The sequence below is a fragment of the Geotrypetes seraphini genome, chromosome 5, assembly GCF_902459505.1.
Source record: "Geotrypetes seraphini chromosome 5, aGeoSer1.1, whole genome shotgun sequence".
In the NCBI taxonomy this organism is placed as follows: Eukaryota; Metazoa; Chordata; class Amphibia; order Gymnophiona; family Dermophiidae; genus Geotrypetes; species Geotrypetes seraphini.
In genome coordinates this window covers 237,433,778-237,455,664 of record NC_047088.1, presented here as the reverse complement: position 1 = coordinate 237,455,664, position 21,887 = coordinate 237,433,778, and the positions used below count along the sequence as shown (strand labels likewise).

General features: G+C 44.4%; 1 protein-coding gene across 6 annotated transcripts in view; it reads right to left on the bottom strand.

Annotated features, from left to right (window-relative positions):
* Window positions 1-499: 499 nt before the first annotated feature.
* Window positions 500-21,887, bottom strand: part of TMEM163 (transmembrane protein 163) — a 286,924-nt gene continuing 265,536 nt past the window's right edge. For all 6 annotated transcript variants that reach the window (XM_033944598.1, XM_033944603.1, XM_033944599.1 and 3 more), the window contains 3 exons: window positions 15,945-16,056; window positions 7,802-7,943; window positions 500-1,037 (listed from right to left, as the gene is read on the bottom strand). In XM_033944598.1, coding sequence (XP_033800489.1) covers window positions 977-1,037; window positions 7,802-7,943; window positions 15,945-16,056 — 315 coding nt within the window. In that variant the 3' untranslated portion in view covers window positions 500-976. The remainder of the gene's footprint in view (window positions 1,038-7,801; window positions 7,944-15,944; window positions 16,057-21,887) is intronic.

The following is a 21,887-nucleotide window of genomic DNA, read 5'->3' as shown; positions in this document are numbered from 1 at the left end:
GGGAACACAAATTTATGTAGTAAAATGTTAATATAGCGAGCACACGCGTATACCGTGCATGCTAAAACCTCCTCCCGCCTACTCTGAACCGGCATCCTCCCCCCCGCTCGCGTCACCCCCCCTTCCCCGCGATCCTACATGCCCCCCAGCACCGCAAATACAACTCTTACCCGATTGGGCACCGGCATCGGCACCAGCACCAATGCACAGCATGTGCCAGAGCCCGAAGATCCTCCCTCATTGGTTTGGGCTGGGCTGGGCTGGGCCGGGCGGTGCGAGAGAGATCCTCCTTCTTCCTCTGCCAGGCTGGACTAGGCTTTGAGCATTTGCGCATGCTCAAAGCCTTCTGGTCTCGCTCTCTCCGATGCTGTGCATTGGTGCTGGTGCCGGTGCCCAATCGGGTAAGAGTTGTATTTGCGGTGCTGGGAGGGATGTAGGATCGCGGGGGACGGGGGGGGGGTGACGCGAGCGGGGGGGAGGATGCCGGTTCGCAGGGGGAATGGCGGATCAGAATGTAAAAAAAAAATTGTAAAACGCGCTCACACGTATAACGCACATGGTTATGCACGGTTTGTAAAATCGTGTATAACACGCGCATTATATGCGTGAAAATACAGTACTTTCCCCTCTTACTTGTGTATATCTTACCCACAGAAGTCTTTTGCATGCTTGCAAAATATTTTTACATCAGGATTCAGCGGCTTAAGCTTACAAACTGTGCGCATGTTTAGAACGACTTGCAATTTTTGGAACACAGTCTGCTCAGTTGCCGAGTTGTAAGTAGGACACCTATTTAGCATTTCTTCACAGATAACACTTTTCCATTAAAACATACAAACAAAATTGAAGAAACATAACTGCATTTTCAATAAAATATCATTGGCACCACTTGCTTAGATTATGTATACTCTTACAGTCTCTAAAAAAAACCCAAAAATGATGGGGTGAAGAAACAACCCGTCCTCTCTCCTTGGTTTCATTCAAACATTTCGTAATGGCGTGTTTGCCGGACACGAGGAACCATATCCATTAGCAATCTGAAAACAAAATCAGAATATGTATATCAATAAAATGAGCAGTCAGGCACTCAAGAGTGATTGATCAGAGTGGATGGGCCACATGGTCTTTATCTACTGCCACATTCTATGTTCACAATATGGTTGATGTATGAGGTAGTTGTGAATTGAATCTACTGTATAAGATTAAAAGGGGACATGATCGAAACATTCAAAATAATGAAGGGAATAGACTTAGTAGATAAAGACAGGTTGTTAATCCTCTCCAAGGTAGAGATAACGAGAGGGCACTCTCTAAAGTTAAAAGGGGATAGATTCCATACAAACGTAAGGAGGTTCTTCTTCACCCAGAGAGTGGTAGAAAACTGGAATGCTCTTCCGGAGGCTGTTATAGGGGAAAACACCCTCCAGGGATTCAAGACAAAGTTAGACAAGTTCCTGCTGAACCAGGTAAGGCTAGACTCAGTTAGGACACTGATCTTTGACCAAAGGGCCACCGCGGGAGCGGGCTGCTGGGAACGATGGACCACTGGTCTGACCCAGCAGCGGCAATTCTTATGTTCTTATATTAGCAAATCTTGTTAACACTAAAGGAGAGATTCTATTAATAGGTATCTCCATTTAAGCATCTCAATGCTGCGTGATAACAGCCTATTCTACAACAGGATCTGGGTGCCTAGATTCTATAAGTGTAATTCGGTATGGGCATGCCCTATATTTATACCACATAAGATATATATACATATATTTTATTTATTTTTTTATTATCATCAGAATGTACCTAACCATATGTAACCCTGGTCTCACACAGTCTTTGGCATCAGCTACCTCTTTGGGTCAGGTACCTGTGACCAGGGTCTACAAACCAACATTCTGTTTTTCAGAGCTGGGCATAGGCCTTGGCCGGATTTACTCTGGTGGGTCAAAGGATAACTTTTCCAAGGGTTCAAGCGCTCCACAAAATCTATTACTTAATTGGAAGAAATCAAGCCAAGACCAATGGGAAATTAATAACTTGAACTTTACTTTAATCTTGATTGGCAGTTCCAGCTATCAGATTATTCACACCTAAGCTTTTTGAGTACAGAAATTGGTCTGAATGTCCAGTTAGGTCAGTCCAAATATTCCGAAACAACAGTGGAGGTGTTCAACAATATTGGTGTGCAAACATTATTAATACTAGACCTGTGTCTAATAAGCGCAATGGCTCGAAACACACGTGTTTCGGCCTAATCGGCCCTCAACAGGAGCCTTGGTGTTAATCTCTTTTCATTTTGTAAAATCAAGTTTTGACAGATGATTTGACGATCTGCAGTTGGCCGCACCACGATACGAACAAAAATGAAAGTGAAAGTAAAAGCCATTCTTATCAGTAGTGTGGTGCGGCCAACTGCAGATAATCAAAACTTGATTTTACAAAACGAATAGATGAAGGCAGATTAGATTGAAACACGTGCGTGTTGAGCCATCGCACTTATTAGAGGTCTTGTATTAATAAAGTTTGCACACCAGTAGCGCTGAATATATCCACTGTCGTTTCTGTCATGTTTTGAGTGTGGAGAAGTCTCTCCTGTCCTGCTAGTCCAAATGTTCCACCACAGTGTTACCCAATCACTTCATAAAAATCTTTCTGTACTTTTGGTGAGCCACTCCAGGTCCCACCCTCTTCCTTCAGTGCGAGACCACACTGTCTTCCCGCCAAGCTGAAACACTCCACATAGGCTCTGCTGTAAGCAAGGTCTCTTGCACTCGCATTTACCCACAGAGATGGGTATCCGCACAGTCCAGTTTCTGTCCTCTCCTGGTGACAACCCTCAGGGATAGGGACCCTCTTCTTTCTCTTGGTGAGCCACTCTGGGTTTCATCTTACTCTACAGCCCGGGTGCATGCTATCTTCCTGCCAAGCTGAAACACTATACCATCTACTCCGCTAGCTTAGATATCTGATGGAAAGTGCCGGACGTGGTAACTACTGGATAAGAGGGTGGTGATGTGGAGGGCTATTTAAATGATAGAGAACAATACGGAATATTTCAGTTAAATAGGGCAAACTCCTTGTGGGCTTAATGAGGAAGTGGAGTGGGTGGTGATGACATGTGACTGTCTATTGAACCTCAACTGTAGAAGAGAAAACAACCTTTTCCCTCAGCTGCCCTGCCTAAAGATGCTTCCAGCCTTTTTTATGTGCGATCCTTCAAACATATTTTCTTCCTGTTTACAGCAGTGTCTTATCTCTTCAAACTTAAAAACTCTGTGTTGAATAGCTGACATGCGAAACTAGTGTATTCATGTTGTAGACTGAACCCTTACATTTTGAGCCCACTAGGAACAGAAAAAGTACCGACATATAGTATATGTAAGCCATAGGCAGCAGAAGGCTGTTTGGTTTGGGGAATACTGCGGCATGGCCCATCACAGCTCCCGCCTCCACCCCTACCTCCTCCCAGCATTGTACTTTAAGCTTTGGGGGGCAGCTGCTGTGCAGCATCAGTGAGCAGGCCTGCCCCTGGAAGTAGAATAAAAGGTTCCGGGAAACAGGTGGGAGGGCGGGCACCAACTGAGGACTGCCAATTTTTGGGGAGGCAATGGCCCCTGTGGCCTCCCCCCGTTCCAACGCCTATGGGGAGAGTGTGGCGCAGTGGTTGAAGCTACAGCCTCAGCACCCTGAGGTTGTGATTTCAAACCTACGCTGCTCCTGGTGACCCTGGGCAAGTTGCTTAATCCCCCCCATTGCCCTAGGTACATTAGCTAGATTGTGAGCCCACCAGGACAGACAGGGGAAAATGCTTGAGTACCTGAATAAATTCATGTAAACCGTTCTGAGCTTCCCTACGAGAACGGTATAGAAAATTGAATGAATAAATAAATAAATTCTGTAAACTATTTTTTGACTGTATCCACAGAAAGACAGTATATCATGTCCATGACCCTTTACCTCAAAGATTTAAGAAGATATTATTAATCAAAGCCTCCTGAATTATAAGTAATTGTTATCGTTAAACAGAGTGTGTAGTGCAGTGGCTGGAGCTACAGCCCCAGCATCCTGGGGTTGTGGGTTCAAATCCCGCACTGCTCCTTGTGACCCTGGGCAAATCACTTAATCCCCCCCAGTGCCCCAGGTACATTAGATAGAGTGTGAGCCCACCAGGACAGATAGGGAAAATGCTTGAGTACCTGAATAATCTGCACAGAATTGTAGGATATGCAGAATATAATAAACTAGTCTTATAGCCCGTTACATTAACGGGTGCTAGAATATATGTGTGTATGTCTCTCTTTATTTCTTTCTCTCTCTCTCTCTCTCTCTCTCCTTAGCCGCTTTCTTTCTTTCTGTCTTTCTTTTTCCTTGGCTGTCCATCACCACCCCTTGCCTGCTCCCCCTGTCCATTCTCCCTTCCTTTTACCTCCCCTGTGTCCACCACCACCCCTTCACAGTTTTCCTTATGCAGCAGCAGCCCTTCTCCCTTTGTTTTACCTCCCCCATGTCCAGCAGCACCTTTCTTCACACCCCCTGTCCATCAGCACCTCTTTCCTTCTCCCCCTGTCCAGCAGTAGGCGTCCCTTCCTTTTTCTACCCCCTTCCTCCTTCTTATCCCTATGATACACTTACCTTGCTCTGCCCCTGATCAGAGGCTCCCGACAGCCGCCCAGTTGCACCCATTGGAAAAGTTCCCTCTGCGGCATCCCGCACCCCTCCTGATGCGACTCCCACTGTCTTTCTTTCTGTCTGTCTCTGTCCCTGGCCCCCTTTGTCTGTTTGTCTTTCTGTATATCTCCCTGCCCCTGTGTCTGTGCACCTGCTCCTGTGTCTTTCTTCTTGTCTTTCTGTCTCCCTTCCTCCCTGTCTGTCTGTCCAAAGCAGCATTCCTTCCCCCTCCATTTCCCTCCCCCCACACCAGTTCCCTGTGCACCTGTCCCTGTGTCTCTCTTCTTGTCTTTCTGTCTCCCTTCCTCCCTCTGTCTGTCTGTGCAAAGCAGCATTCGCTCCCCCTTCCATTTCCCTCCCCCCACACCAGTTCCCTGTGCAGCAGCATTAGCGTTTCCTCTACCCCCTTTCCCTTCCCACAGTCGCGGCTACAAACGCGGGCCCGAGTCCTTTGCCGCCCCCCCCTTCCCTTCCCTTCCCGCGGGCCCGACTACACATGGCGATTCAAGCAGCGTGTGCAGCAGTCTTCACACGCTGCTTCGGGTCTTTCTACTGGCCTGATTTACTCTGGCACGTCCGGAGCAAATCAGGGCAGTAGAAGGGCCCGAAGCAGCGTGTGGGAAATTTCACGGCGACACCAGGAAGTTCTTCTTCACCGAAAGGGTGGTCGATCGTTGGAATGAACTTCCACCTCAGGTGATTCAGGCCAGCAGCGTGAAGGATTTTAAAAGGAAATGGGATACACATGTGGGATCTCTAGGGGGGTAAATTCAAGGGGGTAGGGTTGTTGGAGTGGGCAGACTTGATGGGCTGTGGCCCTTTTCTGCCGTCATCTTCTATGTTTCTATGTTTCTATGTGAAGACTGCTGCACACGCTGCTTAAATCGCCAGTCGGGCCCGCAGTAAGGGTAGAGGGGGGGCGGCAAATGACTCGGGTCCCGGGCAGCGGAAAGTCGCTGGGCTCCTCGCTGGGTGCGCTGAGTGGCCGCGATCCCTCTCCTCCCAGACCCCCCCCCCCCCGGAGGAACGGAGATCGAGTTGCTGCCATTTTGAAGATCGTCTGCCCTGCTCCTTGCCTTAGTATATTTTTAATTTGAAAGACACGATGGCGGCGGCTCCTCTCAAGATCCCCGACTGCATTGGACTTCCGACGCAGGTGGGGATCCTGAGAGGAGCCACTGCCTCGTCTTTCAACTTAAAAATATAGTAAGGCAAGGAGCAGGGCAGACCAAAGAACAGCAGAGTTTGGTGCAGTTGAGAGAGGAGCCAGTAGCATGCAGAGTGAGAGGCGGGGGTGAGGAAGGCCGCCGCAGCTGTGTAATTTTTTTTTTATTTGAAAGCCGCCGCCGCAGCCAGGGCCGCGCATGCACACTCGTGTTTCCGCGACGGATCAGGGAACACGACTTTTGAGTGCGCATGTGCGGCCTAGCATTTTATTATATTAGATAAGACCTATTTACCTCCTTGATTCTAATCAGTACCAATACAAAAGTTTACTTTATGTTGTGGAAACTTTGCACTATTAGATCTTACTTTAAATGCTCTAGTTTTAGACTGCTTGTCCAGTCCTTGATTCTGGGCCTTCTGGATTATTGTAATATCATCTATCTAGTCTCTCTTAAGAACATTAACAGACTACAACTTATACAGAAGACTGATATTCAACCTGAGAAAAAATGAACGTGTTACAAAATATTATCAGATTTTTGCACTGCCTCCCAATTCAAGCTAGGAATCTTTTTTTAAAATGGGTTGCATCTGCTATATCAGTGGTCTCAAACTCAAACCCTTTGCGGGGCCACAGTTGGGATTTGTAGGTACTTGGAGGGCCTCGGAAAAAATAGTTAATGTCTTATTAATGAAATGACAATTTTGCATGAGGTAAAACTCTATAATTTATAAATCTTTCCGTTTGGCTAAGTCTTAATCATAATATTGTCATTTATAGCTAAAGAGACATATGATCAAGAAACTGTTTTATTTTACTTTTGTGATTATGATAAACATACTGAGGGCCTCAAAATAGTACCTGGAGGGCCGCATGTGGCCCCCGGGCCATGAGTTTGAAACCACTGTGCTATAATGACTTGTACCTACTTATCTCTTGGATCATTTTAACTTCAGACATAAAACCAACCTTGTGTAAACTTAAGGCTCCATTTACAAAGGTGCGCTAGGGCCTTAATGCGCGGAATAGTGCACGCTAAAATGCTGTGTGCGCTAGCCGCTACCGCCTCCTCCTGAGCAGGCGGTAGTTTTTCGGGTAGTGCGCGCGTTAAAAACGCTAGCGCACCTTTGTAAAAAGAGACATTAGTTTATTTTCTTTCCCAATAGTAAAGGGTTATGTTTACACGCATTTTTTAAAATAGAACTGTAGCTTATCAAGCTGGTCTCTGGGGCAAGGATTTTGGCAATTTGATTTCTAAGTTTTGTTCATACCAAATCTTTAGAAGGATTCTAAAAACCCATCTATTTGCAAAATTATATAGATAAATTTTTTTTAATTTAAAATATATAATAGAGAATGACACGGGGACAGATTTTTCCGCGTCCCCGCAGAAACTCAATTTCCCCGTCCCGTTCCTGTGAGTTATGTTGCTGTCCTTGTCTCTGCCCCATTTCTGTAAGCTCTGCCTTAACCACACAAGCCTCAAACAATTATGATTTCAATGTGTTTGAGGCTTATGCAGGTGAGGACAGAGCTTAGGCATTGGTGGAATGAGACATTATGACATCATAATCTGAGCTCTAGAATGTTGCTACTTAGGATTTTAAAGTGTTCGTGGCTTGTGCAGATGAGGACAGAGCTCAGGCATTGGTGGAATGAGGCATTATGACATCACAGTCTGAGCTCTAGAATGTTGCTACTTAGGATTTGAAAGTGTCTGAGGCTTGTGCAGATGAGGACAGAGCTTGCAGGAATGGGGCAGAGGCAGGAAAAGAACCCGCGTGAATGGAACGTGAAAATGAGTTCCCGCGGGGACAGGGAAAAATTTGTCCCCATGTCATTCTCTAATATACAATTCCCTGTGCATGTACAGTGCTTGCATCTGTTACCTGCATCAATTTGAGAGGTTTTGCGATATACAAATGACTTGTTATGTTATTAACTGAATGAAAACAGCAAAATTTAACTTACTTGACCCCATATGCAAGTATTGTGAATCCAATTAATATCCCTACACTGCCATCAAGGTACCAGACTGAAGAATTGTGCTTGTAGACCTCTGCACTCAGAAGAATAGAAAACCCCATCACTCCGCCAACAAGAGAGTTGAAGCCTGGATGAAGAAAACACAGTTATTAAGAAAGGAATGACCTTTCATGCTGCTCTTCCTACCCTTATATGCCAAGGAATTTTGAGGTCATATGCAAAGAAAAAGCAAACAAACAAAAGCTTTTAAAGGACTGCTTTTAGGAAAACTAATTGTATCAAAGTAAAACTACAGGTTAAAAAGGAAATTATCCCCCTCCTTTGCTAAGGCATAGCGCGGGTTTTAATGCTGGAAGGCAGTACCGTATTTTCACGCATATAACACGCGTGTTATACACAATTTTACAAACCGTGCATAACCATGCACGTTATACAATTTTTTTTTTACATTCTGATCCGGCATTCCCCCTGCGAACCGGCATCCTCCCTCGCGCATGCTCAAAGGCCTTCTGGTCTCGCTCTCTCCGAGAATCTCGGAGAGAGCGAGACCAAAAGGCTTTGAACATGCGCAAATGCTCAAAGCCTGGTCCAGCCCGGCAGAGGAAGAAGGAGGATCTCTCTCGCACCGCCCGGCCCAAACCAACGAGGGAGGATCTTCGGGCACTGGCACTGGCACATGCTGTGCATTGGTGCTGGTGCCGGTGCCCAATCGGGTAAGAGTTGTATTTGCGGTGCTGGGGGGGGATGTAGGATCGCGGGGGAGGGGGGGTGACGCGAGCAGGGGGGGGAGGATGCCAGTTCGCAGGGGGAATGCCAGATCAGATTATCTAGGATCAGAGGGGGAGGGGGGGGTGACGCGAGTGGGGGGGAGGATGCCGGTTCGGAATAGGCGGGAGGAGGTTTTAGCATGCGCAGTATACGCGTGTGCGCGCTATATTAACATTTTCTTACATAAATTTGTGTTCCCCGCGCGGTATACCCGTGTGCGCGTTTTACAGGGGTGTACGGTATATGAGTGAAAATACAGTAACTGCTCCAACGCTCATAGAATTCTTAGAAGCGTCTGAACAGTTACTACCGCTGCCAGCGCTAAAACCCGCGCTACGTGTTAATAAAGGAGGGGGGTATGATTCCAGAACAGCTGTTTTTTTATCTGAAAAATAGAAAACTTTAAAGTCGCCTTCAAATGATTCTATAGAAATCCCCCTCCGTATCTTTCTGTTTGCGCTACGGAGGGGGATTTCTATAGAATAGCAAGCCAATGTTAGTAAGACGTTTGCGCCTTCAAAAGTTGGTGTTAAGAGAATGAGGAGATGAATTGACCTGTTGACTCTGTGGTCGGTCTGAGCACTACTTCCCTAATTTAATTCTAGAAGGATCCCTGATTTGTATAGCAGAAATATAATCAGAGTATTGATTATTTTCCTAATAGACAAGACCAGTTTAATCTAGTTTGTAATTAAAATTGAATCACAAATTTATTTATTTACAATATTATAATTATTCTGCACTTTCAGTTATGTTCTACTACTGCTATTTATCACTTATAGAGCACCAAAAGGCATATATAGCGCTGCACATTTTGACATTTAATAGATGGTCCCTGCTCAGAAGAGCTTACAATCTAACTTGGAGAGACAGACATGACATAGGTTTGAGAATGGGTGAGGTTGGAGGAGTTAGGAGTTGAAAGCATTCTTAAATTCCGTACTTTCAGTTAGGTTCTAGATGAATAACAGATGTACATACATAGTGAACAGATAGATTATGCATATAATAATTTATTGTTCTACGATTTTTCTTATCAGATAGCAAAAAACCAAACAGCCTTAGATATTTTCAGTTATAACCCGTTTAAAGACCTCAGCGGTGCAAACTGTGTGTAAATTTCATTCATAGATTCACTAGCACCAGAATCTTTATCGGTCTATTTTTTAGTTTTTCATTCTTTTAATTTAATCCAATTTTCATTGACTCTATTATATTCAGATACTCATCTCTTTTATGAAGCATAGCAGGAGATCTTCATCCAACATAGGCTACGTTTCGCCCAGGGGGCTTTATCAAGGTATTTCCCCTGACAATAAAAAAGAGATATCAATAAATATAACTCGACCATAGCTCGTCTTAAAATTTTCCGTCTACCCCACAGAAACATAACTTAAAATCTATTAGGGTAATCTTATTAGATATACTTAAATATACTTTAGCCCATAGTTTTCCCCCTGGGCGAAACATAGCCTATGTTGGATGAAGATCCCCTGCTATGCTTCATAAAAGAGATGAGTATTTGATATAATATAGAGTCAGTGAAAATTGGATTAAATTAAAAGAATGAAAAATTAAAAAAAAAAATAGACCGATGAAGATTCTGGTGCTAGTGAATCTGTGAATGAAATTTACACACAATTTGCACCGCTGAGGTCTTTAAACGGGTTATAACTGAAAATATCTAAGGTTGTTTGTGGTTTTTTGCTATCTAATAAGAAAAACCTTAGAACAATAAATTTCAAAAATCACCGCATGGTGATTCTAGTGACACTGATTATTACATAGCTACTCCTCGGTAGTGTGGTATAGTTGTACTTCAGTTCATCATGAGTGGCATGCATCTTTAAACGTTTTCAGTGAGGCATGTTTTGAGATCAGTTATCATTTGAATTTGCTCTGGAAGCAAGTTCTACCGCTAAGGCCCTCAAATAAGCAAAAGGCTCTTACTTTGATTGCATTGGATTGGAAGAGTTCCTGAATATGAGGTGACCAACTTTGCTCAAGTCGCTAATAGTCCCCCATATATGCTTGTTTATTTTCAGCTGTTATAGAACAACACTAGTCAAAGGGTGACTAACACATTGCAAACAGTTAGTAGACCACTGGATAACAAAGAAGCCTAGTCCGCTATAATAAAACCCTTAGCGCGCATGCGCGCTTCAATCTCCGTGACTCTGGGCCCGCGCAGTGCCTGCCTCAGCTGATTCCCTGCCCCGATATCCGATGCCGACTGACATTCTGCTTTCTGACTACGCTGCCACTACTGGGACGCCTCTTCTTCTCACTCCCGGACCAGCAGTGGCAGCAGCTGCGGGGCATTTGCTAGGCCGGCCCACTTCGATAATGCGAGGCAGATGGCCTAGCAAAAGCCCCGAGGTTGCCCAGCCTAGCAGATGCTGGACAGGGAGCAGGGAAGGGAGAACGGCTACTGCTGGACAGGGGGGAGGTAAAAGTAAGGGAGAAGGGCTACTGCTGGACAGGGGGAACACGGTAAGTAACTGTGCTTTATCCCAGGACAAGCAGGCAGCATATTCTCACTGATGGGTGACCGCCAATCTAACAGAGAGGGGATGGTGGGAGTATTGGCCAAAGAAAATATAATTTGAACTACAGAGTGGCCGAAGAAAAATCCAGACAATAGTGTGAAGTGAAGAAATGAACTGAGGAGCAGGTGACAGCTGTATAGAGTTCCTCAATGATGTAGCTATAAGGAAAACAACAAAAGCTGCCAGAACTCGAACTCTGTGGACTGCAACATGATTTCCCCGTGCCAGTCCAGTCTGAGCATAGCAGAATGGGATGCAGCCAGTTGAAAAACATTCTCATGAATATAGGATACCCTAACTTGGTTTGATCAAAAGAAATGAAAAGTTAGGGAGAATTAAGGAGGACAAAAACCCGCTTATATTCCAAAGTATACAAAGCAAGTTCTCCCGTCGGAGAACGAGGAGTAGGAAAAAAAACTCAAGCAGAAGAAGTGACTGAGAGAGATGAAAATTTACCAGTTGTACTACCTTGTCATGATGAAAAACTGTGAAGGATGAATCCGCTACTAATGTTTGTAACTTACCGACCCTCCTGGCAGAGGTGAGAGGAATAAGGAAAACCACGTTCCAGGCAAGAAACTCAAAAAGAGTTGATGCTATTGTTACAAATGGTAGCTTCAACAAACTGGAAGGGACTACAGGAAGAGCCCAGATGGCATGAGGAGACTGTAGAGATGGTTTCACAGGGGAAAAAATTCCAATCATAAATTTGCAAGTACTGATTGGAGAGCTGTGAGTTTTTTTGTTTTTTTGTGTTTGGGCCATGGAAACTGTTTTGTTTTTGCTTTTGCTATTTTGGCTGAGGCTGGTTTTTTTTATTTGCCTTTTCATGGATTGCCAGAACTGTGGGTTTTTCATTGCTGTTTTTGTTCTCAGCCCAAGCTTATAGGAAGCTGAGATTGTCTGGTAGAAGAAGTTTGCCACTATCTGGGAGGGAATTTTGAAAGCTGTTTTTGTGCTTTACATAATGCAAACTTGAGGAAATTCTCCTGGGTGACAGGACAAAAGTGCGCCGGACAAAGCTGCGCCGACATTTGAACCCAGACAATTGGGCACAAGACTCCAGCGCGCAGCCGGAAAAGTTAATTTTAAAGAGCTCTAACAGGGGTTGTGAGGGGGGAAACCCCCCAGTTTACTTAATAGTTTTTGTGCTACCGTTGGGGGGGACATGGGGGTGCAACCCCCCACATTATACAGAAAACTTAACTTTTTCCTACAAAATCAGGAAAAAGTTGTTTCCTCTATAATGGGGGGGTTTCAACCCCCCAACCGCCCCCCCCAAACGGCAGCGCAAACACTATTAAGTGAACTGGGGGGTTTGGAGTTCTTTAAAATTAACTTTTCTGGCGGCCCAATTGTCTGGGCTCAAATGTCAGCGCGGCTTTGTCCCGCACGCGAATGACGGTAAACCATTCTCCTGGCCCCAGCAGTGCTGTGTTAGCTGGAGGCTTTCATGGTTGGGCTGTTTGAATGTTTGGACTGTTACAGCTAAGGAGCAGGACTTACCTGAGACCTGCATTGTGCAGGCTAGGGGGAAAGAACTTTGGGGACAAGAAACTGAGTGGACAATACAGTTTTGGAGTTGAGTGAACTGTGTGGAGAAATCCTGAGAGCTACACAGGATTTTCCCTTGAAATTTTCTTTTTTTTTAAATTGCATTTTACACATCCAGGGGGGGTGGGGGGTTGGAAGGTGGGGAGTAAATATTGATAGCGTCATTTGGGTAACTTTCTTCTTCATTTGTATTATACATTAGAATATATTGTACTATTTATTATATGTAAGAAATTGAAATTATTGAATGATATCTATGTTACCTATATGGATATTAATGTAATATATATAACACCTACTGTTCTTTCATTTGTATGACACTGTTTTTGATTAAAAATCAATAAAGAATTTGGAAAAAGGGAAAGGATCTCATAGATCCCCACTGCACATAATTATTTTCAAATATCTGTTAATTTTATGGTTCCATTTTCATTCGTCGGCCAAAAACCCTTACTTTTTTAATTATATGGTGTTTAACATGCTATAACACTGGACAACTTTATATGCAGTTCAGTTCAAGTAAAAAAAATATTCTCAGATATAAGTATGTACTTTTCTTAAGATCCATCCAGTGGGATCCATTTCACCAGCTATATCGAGCTTCTTCAGGGATTAAATTGTTGATCAAAATTTCAACTAGATCCAGTTTATTTAAAGTATTATAGTGCACATTGTTGTCATTTCTTCTCCAGAGCCAGTATTATAATGCTTAATTAAGCAGGATGCAGAGGAAATTTTGAGGGTTTTGGACTGATGAATTAAAATGGATCAGCAGATATAAGAAAATGATTGTCTGTAGTGGTGATTTCTGAGGTCCTTTCCCTTATTAAATTATGGTCTTGGAATGATTTAAAAAAAAGAAAAAAAAAAAAGAAATTGCATTTTGTTTTTGCAGTATTGCAGTCCCTGCAGGGTTGACTCTATTCTGAATCACACGCCCGGATTGATTTTTGCTGTAGCCACTAGGGGCACTGTTGAAACCTGCTTCAATGCTCTAGTGGTGGCTACAATGTACCCCAAGTGCTGTCCCACCCTAACCCTAGTTTCCCAACAGAACCAATTGCTCACTTCTGTGGTTTTGAGGCACAATGTGTATTACAAGAACCTACCCTATTTTCCCACAGACTCAGTGTTTCATTAATGAGGATTTCACGGTTTGCATACACAACTTAATTGTTTTAACATGCCTAGTCAGTGCTGATAATTGGCAATTAACACCTCATAACTACGTCACGTCGCACTAATTAAAAGTTATGTGCACAACTTGGCGCACTCTATGGGCTCCTTTTATCAAGCTGTGCTAGTGGTTTAAAGCGCGTAATAGCGTGCATTAAACCGCCGGCCACGCTAGCCGCTAATGCCTGCCTTGAGCAGGTGGTAGTTTTTTGGCCATCGCGGGGGTTAGCGCGTGATTAAAAGTCACGCACACTAACCCCGCTGGCGCGACTTGATAAAAGAAGCCCTATATGTGCCAGTTCTAGTGCACCAATCTGAAAAGGGGCATAGCATGGGGTGGATCACGATCATTCCTAAAGGTTAGGTGCACTGTATAGAATATGCCCAATCTGCGCACAAGTTAGACGCAGGTACTTAGGCCTCATTTTCCTTGGCCTAAATGGGTGCGCCTAAAAGCTATCCAGTGCCTTTTATAGAACTGCACTAAGCGTCATTCTAGTCGGTGCTGATATTTTTGGGCACCGAATAGAGAACTTGCCCCTAAGAGTGTAACCCAGCATCAGCACACTTAAAACTTTTGCACCCCCAGTTACACCAGTTATAGAGCTGGTGTAACTCCATACATGTAAAGACAGCAAGCGAAATTTACTGTATTCTATAAGCTGCATCCATAAGTGACTGCATTGCCCATGTTTTGCCTATGTGAACGCCCCCTTGCATTCAGGCACTATGCTAATTTTGCATACCCTTACAGAATAGTGCTTAGTCGCATATCTGCCCTTTACATTCATAAATATATACTTACTTCCCAAAATGCTGATATTCTATACATTTAAATGCGAAAGTGTCACATAAAGGTGAATGCCAATTTCTCGAATTGCCCTTTTAGTGTTAACCCTTTAATTAGCAGATGGTGAAACAGCTGCTTTACGTAACTTATTTATTTAAAAAATGTCTTGCTCACTATATCCTACAATTCTAAGCGAGTTACAAAATACACTCAGAATTTAAAACATACAAAAAAAAACAAACAGCATTCTAAAAACAAGCCACTATCAAATAACTACAGTACTTAGAATCAAGTGTAAATAACACAACAATCTTTTTCAACAGTGCGTCAACTCTCTTCTCCTAATTGCATGAATAATATCGCTCAAATAGTACCATTTTAATAAATTTTCTGAAATGAATAAAAGAGGCAGCCCTTTTAACTTCAAGCGGCAAGGCGTTCCAAAACAGAAACCCCTGCATCGAACGACGGCGACACACTAGTTTCACTTGTTTCAGAGATGGAACTTCTAAGTAAAACTGTTCATCTGACCGTAACGTTCGATTTTTCTGGTACTGGGTAAAAAGATAACTCACCGCTACTTGATATTGAACGTGAGCAACAGCGCCAAGTAACAGGCATTTGGAGATGCTGTTCTCCCATTAGAGCAGGGTTGTCCAAGTCCCTCCTCGAGGGCCGCAATCCAGTTGGGTTTTCAGGATTTCCCCAAGGAATATGCATGAGATCTATTTGCATGCACTGCTTTCATTGTATGCTAATAGAGCTAATGCATATTCATTGGGGAAATCCTGAAAACCTGACTGGGTTGCGGCACTCGAGGAGGGACTTGGACACCCCTGCATTAGAGACATAGAAATTAAGCGGTATACAAATTTTTGAAAATAAATAAATAACACGTGTTGCTTCTGAGTAACAATGCCAAATAAAAGGCTACAGGAAATGCTTCTCCTATTGCAGGGGTGTCAAATGTCGGTCCTCGAGGGCCGCAATCAGGTTGGGTTTTCAGGATTTCCCCAATGAATATGCATGAGATCTATTAGCATGCAAATAGACTGTACATATTCATTGGGGACATCCTGAAAACCCGACTGGATGGCAGCCCTCGAGGACCAACATTTGACACCCCTGTCCTATAGAAAAGAAAACTAAGGCCTTCTTTTACAAAGGCATGCTAAGCGTTTTAGCGTGGATTTAGCGTCCATAGGACAACATGCATGCATAAGTGCTTAGTGCGTGCTAAAAAACTTAGTGCACCTTTGTAAAAGAGGGGGTAAGTCGTATTCTTACTCACCATCTGTTATCAGGGCTCGGCTTGTAAGGACCTTCCCCAACATGAACTTTACCGCCGCCAATATGGAGCAAAGGATTCCGCTTAAAACCGAGACACTGTAGAGGAAGTCATCCTGAAACAGAAAATAAGCCTTTTCACTGTTGCACCTGTCAGGAGATATGGGATGCACTTTATCATAGAGAATTAGCTTCTCATACCTAAACCGTGGGGCCCAATTTACTAAAGTGTGCTATTGGAACTTGCTATTCTGTCTTAGCTGTGGAGCCAGTCCAAGGTGATGAAAGGCCGAAAACAGAGAAGAAAAAAATATTGATAGAAAAGATCCAGTCAACCAAGGTAAAAAACACAATACAATAGTTAGCTATAGCTTTCAATTCTTAACTCTACTCCTCTGCCTTCCAACCCAGCCTGCTGATTAACCATTCCCCTTAACTGTATCCATGACATCCTGTTTGTCTTTGGGAAGCAGAGCTGAGATTGTGATGTCATAATGCCTCATTCCACCAATAAGAGCCAACCTCATCAGTGATGTCACAATGGCTTGATTGTCCTGTACTCCCCTCTGCCCTCCAACCCAGCCAGCAGATTAACCGTTTCCCTTAACTGTATCCATGACATCCTGTTTGTCTGTCTTGGCTGTTTAGATTGTAAGCTCTTTCGAGAAGGGACTGTTTTCTTACTCTTTGTGACTCTGTACAGCGCTGTGTGCATCTGGTACTGCTATAGAAATAATTAATAATAGTAGTAGCAGTGTGAAAAGTTTCTGTCTCTGGTAACCAGAGCTGAGACTGATGTCATAATGCCTCATTCCACCAATAAGAGCCAACCTCATCAGTGATGACACAATGGCTTGATTGTCCTGTACTCCCTTCTGCCCTCCAACCCAGCCCGCTGATTAACCGTTTCCCTTAATTGTATCCATGACATCCTGTTTGTCTTTGGGAAGCAGAGCTGAGACCGTGATGTCATAATGCCTCATTCCACTAATAAGAGCCAGCCTTATCAGTGATGTCACAATGGCTTGATTGTCCTGTACTCCCTTCTGCCCTCCAACCCAGCCCGCTGATTAACCGTTTCCCTTAATTGTATCCATGACATCCTGTTTGTCTTTGGGAAGCAGAGCTGAGACCGTGATGTCATAATGCCTCATTCCACTAATAAGAGCCAGCCTTATCAGTGATGTCACAATGGCTTGATTGTCCTGTACTCCGCTCTGCCCTACAACCCAGCCAGCTGATTAACCGTTCCCCTTAACTATATCCATGACATCCTGTTTGTCTATCTTGGCTATTTAGATTGTAAGCTCTTTCGAGCAGGGACTGTTTTCTTATTCTTTGTGACTCTGTGCAGCGCTGCGTGTGTCTGGTAGCGCTATAGAAATAATTAGTAGTAGTAGTAGAAACATGATGGCAGATAAAGGTTAAATGGCCCATCCAGTCTGCCCATCTGCAGTAACCATGATCTCTTTCTCTCTCTCAGAGATCCCACGTGCCTATCCCAGGCCCTCTTGAATTCAGACATAGTCTCATCAATCACAACCAGCAACTGTACCTAACAATCTGAACAACAGGAGAGGCCTTGGACCCAATGTGCAGCTTTATAGATTTGATTCTGATTGTGTTTTATGTTTGTTTATGAATTTATATTATGCGTGTTTTGATCGTTACCCGCCTTGGAGAAAGGTGGGATACAAATAAAGAAACCATAACCTATCACATAGCCTCTGATTCTATTATTGGGCACCTGCATTTATACAGCACTTGCACAAGTAAATTTGCAGGATATTGGTATTTACACGCATAAGTCTTAGCAAGGCACCTGAGTGAAATTCTGTATGGGCACACACAAGTGGCACAGTATGTAAACAGAAAGGGGCATAAGCAAGGACGTCCAGATTTTGCTAATAGAATAGGGTCTCACCACATGGCATCTGGTGATCTAAAAGAAGTTGCCCTTTTTATAGAATTGCCCCCTTAGGACCAGATTCTATAAACAGTGGCTGATGTTATGTCTTTTAGGTGCCTAACTTACCCTCACCCCCCCTTTACAAAACTAGAGCACGGTTTTTAGCACCAGTTGTGGCGGTAACAGCTCTGATGCTCATAGGAATTCTAAGAGCGTTAGATACATAACGCTGAATTCTCAGAACGCAGAGACCTAGAAGGTAAATAGTTTGACATCTTACTTTTTTTTTTTTTTGGCCTTATCTAATATAATAAAACGCTAGGCCGCGCATGCGCAGTTCCATCGTGTGCGCCCGTTTTCCGTGAGATGTACAGCATCTCAGACCGAAACACTCTCTCCTCCCCCGAGACGGATGTCGGACACGGCGGCTGTTGGCCCGTGCTGTTTTTTGATCTGCCCTGCTCCTTGCCTGAAGTCCTCTCTCCTCCCCCGAGGCTGATGTCAGACGCGGCGGCTGTCTCCCCCGAGGCGGATGATCTTATGGGAATCAATGTTCTTCGCTCTGCCCTGCTCCTTGCCTTACTATATTTTTAAGTTGAAAGACCAGGCAGTGGCTCCTCTCAGGATCCCCACCTGCATCGACAGTCCAATACAGTCGTGGATCTTGAGAGGAGCCGCCGCCGCCGTGTCTTTCAACTTAAAAATATACTAAGGCAAGGAGCAGGGCAGAACGATCTTCAAAATGGCGGCAAATCGATCTCCGTTCCTCCGGGGGAGGGGGGGGGTCTGGGAGGAGAGGGATCGCGGCCACACCGAGGAGCCCAGCAATTTTCCGCTGTCCGGGACCCGACTCATTTGCCGTCCCCCCCCCCCTCTTCCCTTATCGCGGGCCCGACTGGCGATTTAAGCAGCGTGTCAGCACTCTTCACACACTGCTTCAGGCCCTTCTACTGCCCTGATTTACTCTGGCATGTCCGGAGCAAATCAGGACAGTAGAAGGGCCCGAAGCAGCGTGTGTAGAGTGCTGCACACGCTGCGTGAATCGCCATGTGTAGTCGGGCTCGCGGGAAGGGAAGGGAAAGGGTGGGGGCGGCAAAGGACTCGGGCCCGCGTTTGTAGTCGCGACTGTGGGAAGGGAAAGAGGGTAGAGGAAACGCTAATGCAGGCACAGGGAACTGGTGTGGGGGGAGGGAATGCAGCTTTGCACAGACAGACAGAGGGAGGAAGGGACACAGAAAGACAAGAAGAAAGACACAGGGGCAGGTGCACAGGGAAATGGTGTGGGGGGAGGAAATGCTGCTTTGGACAGACAGACAGAGGAAGGGACACAGAAAGACAAGAAGAAAGACACAGGGGCAGGTGCGGGACAGCGGGAGTCGCATCAGGAGGGGTGCGGGATGCCGCAGAGGGAACTTTTCCAATGGGTGCAACTGGGTGGCTGTCGGGAGCCTCTGATCACGGGCAGAGCAAGGTAAGTGTATCATAGGGATAAGAAGGAGGAGGGGGGGAGAAAAAGGAAGGGACACCTACTGCTGGACAGGGGGAGAAGGAAAGAGGTGCTGATGGACAGGGGGGCGGGTGAAGAAAAAAGAACGGAGGCCTAATGTTGGACAGGGGGAGAAGGAAGGTGCATCTGGACAGGGGGGAGGTAAAACAAAGGGAGAAGGGATGCTGCTGCATAAGGAGACCTGTGAAGGGGTGGTGGTGGACACAGGGGAGGTAAAAGGAAGGGAGAATGGACAGGGGGAGCAGGCAAGGGGTGGTGATGGACAGCCAAGGAAAAAGAAAGACAGAAAGAAAGAAAGCGGCTAAGGAGAGAGAGAGAGAAAGAAATAAAGAGAGACACACACACATATATTCTAGCACCCGTTAATGTAACGGGCTATAAGACTAGTCATTAATATTTAGTTAGTTAGGTAGTTACATTTCTCTACCACCTTTATGAAAACTACTCAAAGTGATTTACACTCAGCAACATATAAACAAAATATAATATTACACAATAGCCTAAAACACAAGTAAAAATTAAATGCATACATTTATAAAATCCACAATGTATCCATAAGTATAGGTAGACATGAAGGGCCAGATTCTACAAACAGCGCTGTTATTGGCGGTCGCCAATCGCATGCCAATCACTCAACAGCACCATTTAGAGAATCAAAGCTATGTGAAAGGTAGGCGCCGGAAATGTAGGCCAGTGTTTTATTTATTTATTTACAACATGTATAGCCCGGATATCCAAAATCTATGCGGGTAACAGTGATTGATACATAATTAAAAGAAGACCCAACAAATCATGTAAAAATGACAATAGGCAGCCTTGAACCTATATCTTTAAAAAGATAAGGTCAGATAATTGCTAAATATTTATCATTTTGATTTCAATGGTTTTATGTTCTTGGATTGTCTTGAAGTTCCCTTTTAGTATTCTTACCATAAAATCATTGGTGCGGTGGTCAGTTTTTCCAGTGAGAAGGATCTTAAAGCATACAAACATTGGAATTTCCAAAGGGGTAGCCATGTTAGTCTGGCGCAGTACAAATGACAGAGGGAGGTGGCATCTTATAGACTAACTGATAAATTGGTTATTTTAAAAGATGCCACCTGTCTATGTCATTCAAGCTTTGCAATGTATCTGGAAGCAATGTTTTTTTTACAGCATTAACCACACCTACAATGGTCATAGCGCCTCTTTAGTTGGCACCTCCATCTGTTTTTAACAACATCTTAATTGAGTTGGTTTTAAAAAAAATAGATTTTATTAATATTATGATATAAATTAACAGATTTATCATTTAACTGTACAAATCATGATAGTATATACATTTGATTATGTAATAACAGACATGAAGTAATACAAAGTGATGACACACATTATCAATAAGAGAAATATTGTGAGTAAGGAGTACAATCAACGAGCATCATGTTAACCCAACAACTTTTAAACAATTCAGGTATGGTTCCATACAAGAAATGATGGCAAATCATTACACTTCCCACTCCGTATTCGCAAATTCCGTATCTACGGATTTGCATATTTGCGGTTTTAAACGAAAAAAAATACTTTCATTTTTTGGGCTATTTTAAGCCCTGTGTGCCCCCCCTTATGCCTTACCTGGTGGTCTAGCAGGTTTTCGTGCAGGTCACTCACAGGAAATGGCTCGAGAGACTACGGGAGCTCAAGGCAGCCATTTCCTGTGAGCGATCTGCATGGGGCAGGAGCGTGGGAAGATAGCTCCTGCCTGAAAACCCGCTAGACCAGTGTTTTTCAACCTTTTTACACCCGTGAAATGGCAAAAATAAAAGAATTTTGTGGACCGGCAAACTACTAGGACTAAAATTTAACCATCCCGTTTCTGCCCCATCTCCGTGAGCTCGGTCACCTCAGTAACTATAGAAAAATAAACAAATAAAGTGCAAAATACAGACAGCAGATATAAATTCTCAAAACTGGCACGTTTTGATCATTAAATTGAAAATAAAATCATTTTTCCTACCTTTGCTGTCTGGTGATTTCATGAGTCTCTAGTTGTGTTTCCTTCTGTCTGTGTATCCTTTCTTTCATTTCTTTCTTTCTGCACTCAGGCCCAAGAATTGTCCCTTTCTATTCCCTCCCTCTTTCCTTCCTATGTCCTTAGTGCCCCCAGGGCCTCCTTACCATGTCCTTAGTGCCCCTTCCTGTCTTTAGTGCCCCCAGTGCCTCCTTCCCATGTCTTTAGTGCCCCCAGTGCCTCCTTCCCATGTCCTTAGTGCCCCTTCCTATGTCTTTAGTGCCCCCAGTGCCTCCTTCCCATGTCTTTAGTGCCCCCAGTGCCTCCTTCTCATGTATTTAGTGCCCATTCCTGTCTTTAGTGCCCCATTGCATCCTTCCCATGTCCCTCTCACTGCCTTCCACACTTTGTCCCACCCCCACTCTCGAAGCCAGACTGCCTGCCTGTCTACCTCTCTCCCTCCCTCCCTGGCCAAAGCCAGCCTGCTTGCCTGCCTACCTCCTTCCCTCCCTGCCGCGCGCACAAAAAAAAAAGCCTCCCTCCT